Raw genomic sequence first — 11,833 nt, 5'->3', positions numbered from 1 at the left:
TTACTTCTACCTCCAGTTTTCTTTTCCATTCCATAGTATAACCTTCCATGTCATTATGTAACTTGTGTAAGGGCCAGCAGGCAAAAGAATCTCTTTGTCCTTTAAGCTTATAAGCCATATATTATTAATAGTAAAAATTTTGTTCACTAATGCCCATGACAGTTAAGGAAATCAATATTAAAAAATGAATTTCATAAATTTCTACCTAATACAATAAATATTTATCGTTCCTTCAATCTAAGACTCTACTAATGCCTTTTTCTTTTTTAATCCGATCCATATAAATTCCCGAAAATTCTATAAATTTTGTTACTTCTACCTCCTTTATTTTTTTTTACATTCCATAGTATAACCTTCCATGTCATTATGTAACTTGTGTAAGAGCCAGCAGGCAAAAGAATCTCTTCGACAACAACCTAAAATAGATTTATTTTCAGTTAATTAATTGATGCCGAAATGATACCAAATCTAAGCAAATTATAAATGAATTTTTGGCATAAACTTGAAACAACGCCATGGGCTGGCATAAGACATACCAAAAAACACATAACTTGACAAAACATAAATCAGCATTGGCAAACCCAACAAAAAATAAATAAATAAAATTAAATTAATAACCAAACGTAAAACTATTAACAAAAAAAAAATATCAAAACAAAAGGAAACTTGAAAAAAAAAGAAATAACTAAAGCTAATTGTGCGTGTGGCCCATGAGCATTCATCAAAAAGGTGAAACCAAAAGGAGAGGAAAAAAAACACGAAACCATTATTCACATTCATATGGAAATGAAGATCAATGTTTTGTTTGATCTAATTAAAGAAGACAAACCAAAGTCAATGCAAAGCCAACACACTATATTTTTCTGTCTCTCTCTCTCGCCAACAGTCGTGAAACTCGTCAAACCACATTGACATTGGAGTGAATTGGTGGCCTCTTCCGACATGTTAGAGGGGCACAAGCAAACGGTCAGCCCCTATGCAATTAATTTCTCGGCTTGAGCTCTGACCCAAAGACAGATAGATAGATAGATGGATACCAATTTGAAACAATTGAGGGCTATAAAAACCCATGACTATCATGGAGTTCAGCAGCAAACAACGATTTGTGATCCAAGCAGCAACAACAGGCTCCAAAAGCTCAAACCGACAATGGTAAGTCAAATTGAAAGGAGCTCGAAAACAGAAAGAGGATTTAAACAACTTCAATAAACGTGTATTCGTAGAAATTCCTGGTTATTGCCGTTGCCTTTTTGGCTTGCGCCTATGCCGATGTCTCGGAATTGAACTCCGGCTATGATTATCCTCAGCCGGCACCACCGGCTCCAGTGAAATCTTACATTCCTCCTCCACCACCACCGCCACCACCAGCACCAAAGAACACTTATATCCCACCACCAGCTGCTCCGGCCAAGGCTTACATTCCACCCCCACCACCACCACCACCACCAGCACCAAAGAACACCTACATTCCACCTGCACCCGTTGCAGCTCCCGTTGAGACTTACATTCCTCCCGCACCGCCAGCACCCGCATACATTCCCCCTGCCCCCGTTCAAGCCGAGGAGCCCATCATTGAGGAGATCGAACAACCTGCCCAAGATGGTTACCGTTACAAGACTGTGCGCCGTCGCGTCTTCCGTCACCGCAACTAAAGCGGAGAATTCATTTTGTTGACTAATGAGTAAAGTTTTTGTTTAAAGAAAATCATCATTCATAAATGTGAAATAAAATCAATTTAAAAAGAAATATTCCACAACAGTGTCAAATTAGATCCTAAAGAAACGCTTTGGAATATTTTTCAAAATCAAGGTGAAGACTTTAGAGGTAAGAAGAACAGAAATCGAACACCCTGAAAAACTAGGCAGGAATTATTCCTCCTTTTGGACAACATTCAAATGTGTTTTAAATTAATTTGTTTCTTAATTTAATTACATTAGGCCACACTAACCACGCCGAAGCCCGTGATCTACATTAATCTATGAAGGTTCATATTTCTAGATTACACTGCGTATGAGTAACATTTGTTGGTTATTATTTTCCATTAAACTAGGAGGCTAGCTAGGAACTAATCGCTTAAGTTTACATAAACCAATAACAAAGTACTTTAAACTTCACTTTTATGTTATAACATTACAAAATTAGCCAATTTACTTACTAGTGGCTGACCTCTGGAACATGGCCAATTAAACGAATCGAGTACTTTGGAGCACTGGTTGCACGAATGATTTTCAAATTTAAGCTAGATTTGCAGATCGAAAGCTCCTATTTGGAGCCACTTGAGTTAATCGCATTTCAATATTCTTATCCATCGATTATTGTGTTTCCAGCAAATATTTCACTCAATATTTTCCCCTATTACTTGACATCAACTTGCTCAATCAATTTCAAATTAAATTTACAGAAAAAATGTCCATGTATTTGATAGATCAGACAATTTGCCTGCTGCAGCCACCACCACCCATTCACTTGCCCAATTTCATGCCGACAAAGCCTAAATAAACCGCTCAAGGCCAAACACATGTTAGTCGCCCAGTTGTCTCCCTTCTATGCCAACGCATTCCTGTTTTCTGGATACATTCTCAAACCCCCATTTACCACTTCTATTGTCGGCAGTAAAAAGGTCAAACCAACGACTAGACAAATTTAACTTACCAACAAAAAACGAAAAAAAAAACCAAAAGAAGAGGAAAGGGGAAAGGAATAGAGAAAACGACAAATCTGTTTCAGCCAAATCAATGGAGCTTGGTCAGAAATTGAAAGAGAAGTCGACATGAGGTAAAGGGGTGGGAAATCCACCCATCCAGCCAAAGCAAACAAATACTCGATTACAAAATCAAACAGCAAAAATACAAAAAGCAAGAGAAGAAACAAAGGAGCAAACGTAGTGAAATGTTTGGCCATAATGCAAAATAGAAAAATATGGGAATTCAATAAACTGAATGGCAAAGCAAAAAAATTGGAACTGATGGTTAGGACCATGACCAGTCTAGGTTGTGAGATCGTGGAAACACACTATTCTACAAGTCATTTGGCCAATTGCTAGTTGACTTGGCTGGCACAAAAAAAAAAAGAAAGTTGACAATATTTTGCACTCACTTTATGCTGATGACATGCAAGTGGCAAAATTATTTGTGCACTTTTTTTTCTTTCTGTTTTCTTCATTTTGGTTCAGCTCCTTTGGTCGTGCCTTTTATTTTTTACTTGGTGTTTGTTTTTTCTGTTTTTTGTGCAAAATAATGAGCCAGCCAAGAGGCAGACAGCTCCCACACACACACACACACACACACACACACAATCCTTGTTCCTTGTGCGCTGCGCGTGTGTGTGTCTTTGTCCCTGACATACGGAAAATTCCCCATGGAGTCTATCAACAGTTGATAAAGCACAGAAATGTGCGTAAGAAGGAAGGAGGATGCAAGACCAATACCTAACTAGCAGGGGGTGTGGGTGTATATATGTATGTGTGTGTGTGTCCCTTTTGCCTTTTTGGTATGTACATAAGTTTATTATTTTGAAGGTAATTGGATTTGTGTTGCAGCGCGCAGCGCAACGCCGTCCAGTCGCATATTCTGCGGCAAAATAATAAGAAAATATTTATTTATTTTTGCCTTTTTTCTACTCATTCTCCTTGGGATTTTTGCGTTGTCGTCGTCGCCTTGGAAGTCAGTCGAAGGACAATGAACCACTGAAGATGTTGGCAATATTGGCGACAATCTCAACATATGCTAGTTGCCTCTGGACTTCTGTAGATGGCTCTTTCTCCTGCTGGCCAGGGAGTCGCCATTGGCCATTGTTTGCAGTCGTAATTGTTTTCCTAATGGATAAAGTCTATAAATTTCTGTTCACGACGCACAGCCAAATGCGAAATATGTCACGAATGTTAAGCGTTTTATAAACGACTTGAGAGTCCAGAGAAATGCGACAGCGAAAGAAGGGGGAAGAGAGGCAGAGATGTGACGATTTATTGCTGGCATCCACTCACCATGTGTCTGGGCAATGTATATGGAGATCTCACTGGTTAAATGGCTGATGCACTTGCCAATGAATGGCAAATGAAGCTGTTGATGGAGTTCCAATGGTGCATACATGTAGATTATTGTGTAGTTTTATTATATTAAGTTTCTATATAGCTTAGGATATTTATATTTTACGACTTCTAGTAGGCAACTTAAACAACTTTAGGCAACTTAAACAACTGACGACTTGCAACTTGATTCGACTCACAACTTAACTCTCGACCGACAACTCACGACCTCTTCTACTACTGACGCTCGACTCCTTTTTCTCACATGATTTCGACCTCCGACCGAAAGCCTGCCCTCTATAGGGATGCCACACCGTCGGTGCATGCGTTATTGCCACCTTACATACATATGTACATACATGAACTTGTAGCTAGTTCACATATGTATACTCGAAAAGCTTTCAAAAGTTATTCAAAAATTACTGACCTAAGATAAGATTTGATGAGATTCTTAATCTTATCAAAAATATAAGGTAAATGCTAATGACAGTAGATAAAAGACTATTCTTAATTTCTTAAGAGACAACAAACAAAGCTGTATTTTATGGGAAATCCTCCTCTCATAAAGTCGAAACTTTTTCAATGTTTTTAAATTTTTTGTTTACATTTTAGACCTTTTTTTATATCTCAATCTAATTCCTTACATATCCTCTTGTATGCTATACTCTTTTATACTTCTAAGTACACTCGAGTAAGAAACCTTGTCTAAAGGATGAAATTAAGAAATAGCTTTTAGATAAAAACCGAGCTAAACTCAAGAACAAAAACAATTAAAATTAGAATATTTGTCTTTCTCTGTCTAACTAATTGTATTTTATTTTATCTTTGATCTAAATCAAAGTAAATACAAGAAAATACAGTAATTTTTCTTCTCATTTTTTTTTTTTTTTTTTTTGTTTAACTATTTTACTCTCAAATAATGATGATGATCATAATAATAGAACAAAAACAACATATTTAGGATCGTAACAGAAAATTTTGTTTAGGAATTAGGCACGGTGACGGAACACACGACGACGGACAGTCTTGTAACGATAACCATCCTCAGCGGGTTGCTCAATCTCCTCGACAACAGACTCCTCGGCTTGAACGGGGGCAGGGGGAATGTATGCGGGTGCTGGTGGTGCGGGAGGAATGTAAGTCTCAACTGGGGCCGGGGCAGGTGCTGGTGGCACATAGGTCTCTACGGGAGCAGCAGCAGCGGGAGCGGCATAATCATAACCAGGGGCACCCAATTCCGAGACATCAGCAAAGGCACAGGCCAAGAAGGCAACGGCAATGATTACGAATTTCTGCAAATTTTTGACGTAAAATTGACTATTAGAATCCTATTTCTTTGGATGATTTTGCGTTTAAGTCCGTTTTTACCATGTTTATGCGTTTTGGGGCTTGTGCTCTACTATGATCAGCAAACTATCGTGTTGTGCTATGACATATTGTGTTTTCAATGCCTTTTATATGATGATTGTGACTCCAACTGTGAGATCTCAACTCAATGAAGATCTTCCGCACTTTGCAGTGACTTTGAACTTGATAGTTTTTGGCCAGCAGCCGCCGCTGTGATCGATGGATGCTTAAAGTTTTGGTTTGGAGGCCCGGATTCGAAACCGGTTTCTTGTTCACACTATTTTGATGCACAAACATCTTCTTCATTAGGTTCGAGGGTTGGGGGAAGGGAAAAAATAAACACAAAAATACAAAGATTGATGGAAATTACTCACACTCACGTTTCGTGTTTCATTTTGTACTGCATTGTCTTTTGGAGTGGCGGCCAATTGATTTGTTTGACGGCCTTTAGAGGTCAACGGGCTGCCCTTTAATTGATTCGCTTGTTGGACAACGTGAAGCAACCTTGGTCCGAACATGGCCCCCGCATGGGAGAATACATGCCACTTGATTAAAAACCGAAATTAAATTTGTATTTTGTTTTCATTTTGTTTTTTATGGCTGACCTAACTTGAATTACCTGAAGAAAATAAATGTGGAGAAAGGGGCAATTTGCCCGGCTCAACATTTTTGTACAATGGCATCACCAGGCAAAGGAATTAATAAAAAAAAAAAAAAATGTTTCAAAATAAATTTCAAAAAGGTATTTCAATACAATGATTTAAGGAAGTCTTAAAAATTGCCTATAAATCAATGTCAACAAGTTGCTCTTGAAAAGTTGTTTAGCTTAATTGGAAACAAAAAAAAAAACAAAGTTCTAATTAATCAAAATATCAAAGGCCTATAATTTTAAAGAATTGGCAAATTTGTTATTTTAACATTTTAGAAAACCAATTCCAAAATCTTTTGCAAATATTACAAAACAAAAAACAACAATCTTTCAAGTTATTGGTACCTTTGGGAGTGAGAGCAAATTTTATGGTCATTTTTTGCTTTTAATATTTTAGTAACTTTCTTTCATTTGCTTAACTGTCTTTAAAGCTTTTCAAAACTTGGCAACATCTTTATTTAGTATGTATGTATGTATGTGTAAAAAATATCTTAAAAACTCAATCTGCTTATTTTTGTTTGTTTCCCGTTAATTCAATTACTTAAAAATTTTAATAATCAATGGCCTGGGCCTGTTACAAATGACCCTAAGTAAAGTTAATGTTACAACCTATACCCACTCCGACCTAAGGGCGTAGGCGTATTACATATATAAACATAAATTAAACTAAAGAAGTAGGAAATACTAAATCATAGGTTAAAATAAAGATGATTACAACTAATTACGAGCGAGGAAGGACAGGACCGCAGTTTTTATAGCCGGAAGCGATGTTTCGAAACCGATAAAGTGCCAAAGTCTGTTGTAGTCACTACATAGTATATAGCTAGTGGGAAGTGTAAGCGGTGTCAAATTGCGGGTGCTTCTAGATGGAACAGAAATGTTAATTTAGTCAAACTCACCATTCAAAAGTTTATAAAGAAAAGTTACACCAAGCATAGTTCTACGATTAGTTACAGAAGGAAGATTAATTAACTGAAGTCGACTAGAATAAGATGGAAGTTGTACAGTTGGATCCCAGCGCAAATCACGAAAGGCAAAGAGTAGAAACTGTTTTTGCACAGATTCTAATTTGTTTTGATATATTGAATTTTGGAAGAAAACTTTCAAACTTTCTCAAAATTAGATAGGCTGCAAGCATTGGAAAGGATATAAAGCCCCCATCAGGGTCAAAGTCACCGACTTTGTAGCTACTCAACTTAATGACCTATCAAGGAGTAGGTGTAAATAAACACATAGATCTAAGAACTATTCGGCTGCTTCGTCTAATCAGTTTGTTACTGTATCCATAGGATGAAGATTCAGTAAGAGAAAATCCACATTTTTATGTAGTTTTCTATTGTGTATCCGACAATAACTTGAAGCTTGAGGCTTTTACACTTCGTGCCACAGAAAATATTTTCCCAATTATTTCATCTCAATCACTCCACTGTGCGCTTGTTGAATCGCAGTTGGTAAGTTTTGAGCAGCTCTTGATAATATTGCAAATAATTTTCTTTTTTATGTTGATTATTTTTTGTTTGGACTATCTTTCCCCATGGTTTTCACCTGCAAATGGTTGTGAATTCTGTTATTCTGGTTCCTTATTCTCTTGCTCCCTTTTTACAGCATTTTTTATGAAGTTCGTTTTCATTTGTTGTGTATATGTATTGGACTGTTGGTCGGTCGGGCCCATCATATTTTAATGTGGCAGGATTCGCGCGGCTTTTTCTATGTTTCAAATGATTCTCAAGAGAGATTTACAGTTCGTGATTTTATTGGTTTTGCTTCTTGGCTACGTTTCGTTGCGTTTTTGTTCTTTATCCTTTTTTGGGGTTGAACAATGTTCAGGTGAACTGAGGATGAGGGTGAAATTTGAGGTAAGGGTGATTGGGGGTTTTGTCTGGTAAGATTGAAATGAAAAATCTTTGGGCAATACTTTAATGCAATTGTTGGCTGGCATTTTAATTAACACTCTTAAGTCTCCTCGGGTCCCACGGTATTAACTTTGGCCTAAGCCGTTTTTAATTTCTCTAGTCAGTCGTATGGTGGCTGCTCCCATAATTGAATTAGCCAAGAAACAACGACAATGCAGCGGAACCTTCTTTTTTCATGCTGTGTTATCCTTGATAATTAATTTAGACGCCCATTGTCCAGAGGACACTTCAGACTACTCGACTTCCACACGAAAATCCCTTGCCATTTCACATCACGTGCCACGTTTTCTCTTTATGTCGGATGGTTTTTAGCCCCATTCCAGTACCATAAATCGCCTAGCTCACATATAAAGTTGACCAGTGACCAAAATAGAATGAAGCAACGAAAGAAGTTCAGAAAAAATAGTGTAGAGGATTCCCCCGTTTTTATGGGATAAAAATGAAGCGGCAGTTTTGACAACGCACGTTCGTTCTTTCATTCGTTCGTTTGCCATGTGAGAGAAGTCTTTTGACCTGGCCTTTAGGTCAGGTCATGCCGCTTGCATATGGAACTACTAAAAAAAAAAAAAAAAAGTAGAGACAGGTACAAGATGCACACGTAGCACGCATTCGCATTGAAAGTCAGCATCAACTTGCCTTTTGAAACTAAAAATGGCATCACCTTTCGTTTGGTGGGGGTCGTCCCCAAAATTGAGTTTACAGCTTACGCTTACAACACGGTAACTGGTAGATATACCTATTCCAATACCTATATTCATATATACATATATTTGTGTGTGTGTGTGTGTGTGTGTGTGTGTGTGTGGTAGCGATCATAATTAAATGTCAAAAATGACGCTACGTGCAGAGCAAACAAAATCAGCTAACTGAAAGCTGAATATAAAAGTAATGCCAAAGGAACCTGAGCTTCTTTTTGGCTATGGCATGTAAAATATGAAAAAGTGGAAAAAGTTTTTTTTTTTTCTACTATTTCTGCCAATTTGATTGGACAGAATAGGTAAAAGAAAGTTATCAAAAATTAAGGCGTTGATGTTTCAGGCTTTTAAAGACAACAAAATCTGAAACAAAGTTATAAAAGTTATATAAAAAGCCATATTCAAACAAAATTATTTGAAAATACAGCTAAGATTTTGGTAAACTTTCATTTTCGAATTTTAAATAATAGCATTTGAATATTCAAATACATACATATCTCTATATATACATATAAGCGCGTTTGATGTATGTACTTTAATTCCAGCTTTGATTGTGCCGACTCTCAAGTAACTTAATTAGGAATATTTTTTTGTATTAACTAAATCTAAATGGATAAACTGCATACCAAAAATGTTTAATTTTAAGCTCCAGCTGCCAAAAGGAATGGGGCCAATCATGATTCTGAAATTTAACGACGTTTTACGACGGGAATTTATCCTAAAGTATTTTTAGAAACTGAATCGAATTTGCCATCGATATATATTAGTTCTAAAGAAATCGGTTAAAGATAGTTTTTAACGAGTTTCAGATAAAATTTATCCAATTTGAAATTTGTTAGAAGCATAATTCAACTTAAAAGTCGACGATGCTGCAAATCAATTCGTTGCCTGAAAATTTTTTATTAAACTCATCTTACGAAACGTTTTTTTTGCACCTTCCATATAAATCCTTTAAAATTATCTTTAAATGAGAGGGGTTTAAGGATCTTTCTTAAAACAGAAAACAGACAACATTTGACATTTCAATTCGCTTAGTCTTATCACTTAACTTCATAAAAAAATTGCCTAATTTTAGGCAGCGAGCAAAAGTATTCGAAATTAAAACTTTGCATACTTTTTGTCGTTGAAATTTGTTTGCCTACTTACACACAACTAAAAGATTACAAAAAATTAAATACAATAGGTAAAATTTACACAGTTTTGTGTGTAAATAATTAAACACAATTGCTTAACATTTTTTTACGAAACTGTAACAAAAGAAATATTTAAACAATTATTTATATTAAAAGATCTCTGAATGACAGGGCCGATATTTAAAAATTTTAAAGGAATGGGAAAATTTTTGAATGATGAAAACTAAAAAGTCGACGTTTTTACACGAACTTTTAGAAAGTTTTATCCATTAAAATTTCCTCTATTTTTTTATTCATTATCCTAAGTTTAGGAAATACAAATATTGAAATGCCTAAAAATGAATAAAATACTGTTTATTTTGCTTTTCTTTTTGTATTTTAATAACCATTTCACCTTTGCCAAATAAGTTTTTCGAATACATTTTCAGCAAAAACTTTTTTTCCCCCTCGTAATGTCAAATTATAATTTTCTCTATTATCAAAAATAACCATTTGTAATCGTTTAATTTAGGTGAATGCAACTTTTATGCCAAACTACAAGAATAAAATGAAAAAACGATGTTACCAAAAGTAATTTAACATTGGAGCTGATGCTGCTGGTACTTTTGTATGAAAAACTCTCGAAAAAGTAGCTGGGAACAAACTATTTAAAGTTTTTTTTTCTTATTTTTATTCGTTGATGTTGCCATCACCCCCTTTGCTTCATTTCCACCCTCTTTTTCAATATGCATTGTATGTACTTTTTGTGGTTTTTTTTTTTTTTTTTTTTTTTTTTTGTATATTGCCATTCTTTATTATTTGTTGTTGTTGTTGTTGTTGCATATGCATATTATGCCCCCGAGGCATAGAACTACATACTACCTCATACCAGGACTAGCTTGGGTTATGAAAAAGTACTTAACGTGCACAAAACTTATGTGCCAAGAGACGTTCGTTTCTTTTTTTTGTTGTTTTGCTGGAGCAAAAGTTACAACGACATACCAATTTTTCAAAAGAGGGCTAGAAAATCATAGTGGAGTGGTGGAGCCCTCTTGGCAAGCTTATAAAATATTGCCAATAATACGAATGTTAGAGTAGCGGGCTACTATCCTGCCCAGCCCGGCCATGCTTAAGTCTGCCCCCCTCCTGTAATATCCTTACTCATTCTCTTATGTGTATGTTATTCACTCAGCTTCAGAGACAAACTTTCAAACACAAAACGCATTTTTCAATTGCAAACTTTTTAATGCACTCTTTGTGAATAAACAAAATAGCACAGCAAAAAAAAAAATTCTAGATATTCCACAAAGGCAAATCTCAATCAAAAGAATGCTAAACCCTCCTTCAGATTGATCGGGTGGCCAACAAGAATTTGTCACCAATTCAAACAAATTCCAAAAGATTCCACCCTGAGAGCGAAATGAAAGAGTTTTAAATAAGGGAACACCTTTACAACAATCTTTCGGCTTATATGACCATACATATGTAGTTCATACTCCCAATTGCCACCAGCATTAAGGTGAGTTTGACTTACCACTTTTCCGACATCCCTCTAAAAAACATTTAAAAATTTCTAAGTTAAACAATTTTTTAAACCAAAAGTGCAGTCTAAGAAACTGTTCCCAAACGGCGAAGTTCTTTTCCACCTTTGGAATATTTCCTTTGAATTGAAATTGATTAATAAAAAAAGGGTAGAGACACCACTCAGAATTCGTTCTACTCGTTTTACCGAGCGATCATCGAAACGCTGCGCCCCCAAAGAGGGCACTGCGAAATACCTCACGCTGCCGAATAGAACGATTCAACTCATCAACGCGGGTGTGTGAGGCTTTCTTTCAATGTGAAAGTAAGTGAAGACTGACTACAGAAATGATCCTGTGAAGTATAGTCTTAACTTTTCACCGCCCATCAATGGGCTCTTGGTGCTGATCGAGCTAGAACCATTTGGGAATTCTAACAGGCACAATGAAAAAAAAAACAATCAATTGGATAGTGACTCACACATGTACAACACATTTTTGTGTAGCGCCTACAAACAGAATTACGTAAATTTTTTTTTATCTGCAAGTGATCATAAAAATACAAAATAGATG

General features: G+C 36.0%; 2 protein-coding genes and 1 non-coding gene across 3 annotated transcripts; 1 reads left to right on the top strand and 2 right to left on the bottom strand.

Moving 5' to 3' along the window:
- The first annotated feature begins 937 nt into the window (after positions 1 to 937).
- On the top strand, positions 938 to 1,652 carry LOC137577730 (uncharacterized). The gene is made up of 2 exons (XM_068291276.1): positions 938 to 1,152; positions 1,224 to 1,652. Exons 1-2 carry the CDS (start codon positions 1,030 to 1,032, stop codon positions 1,650 to 1,652), a joined length of 552 nt encoding a protein of 183 aa, XP_068147377.1. The 5' UTR covers positions 938 to 1,029.
- A 3,361-nt stretch (positions 1,653 to 5,013) lies between these two features.
- On the bottom strand, positions 5,014 to 5,478 carry LOC137577723 (uncharacterized). The gene is made up of 2 exons (XM_068291268.1): positions 5,393 to 5,478; positions 5,014 to 5,316 (listed from the first exon to the last, which is right to left on the bottom strand). Exons 1-2 carry the CDS (start codon positions 5,393 to 5,395, stop codon positions 5,014 to 5,016), a joined length of 306 nt encoding a protein of 101 aa, XP_068147369.1. The 5' UTR covers positions 5,396 to 5,478.
- A 5,961-nt stretch (positions 5,479 to 11,439) lies between these two features.
- LOC137578438 (small nucleolar RNA U3) lies at positions 11,440 to 11,632 on the bottom strand. Its single transcript, XR_011032642.1, has one exon. It is a non-coding gene; the product is annotated as a small nucleolar RNA U3 (small nucleolar RNA).
- Positions 11,633 to 11,833: the final 201 nt, after the last annotated feature.

The sequence above is a fragment of the Drosophila tropicalis genome, unplaced genomic scaffold, assembly GCF_018151085.1.
Source record: "Drosophila tropicalis isolate 14030-0801.00 unplaced genomic scaffold, ASM1815108v1 contig_593, whole genome shotgun sequence".
Lineage (NCBI taxonomy): Eukaryota > Metazoa > Arthropoda > Insecta > Diptera > Drosophilidae > Drosophila > Drosophila tropicalis.
This window is presented reverse-complemented; position numbering and strand designations above follow the sequence as displayed.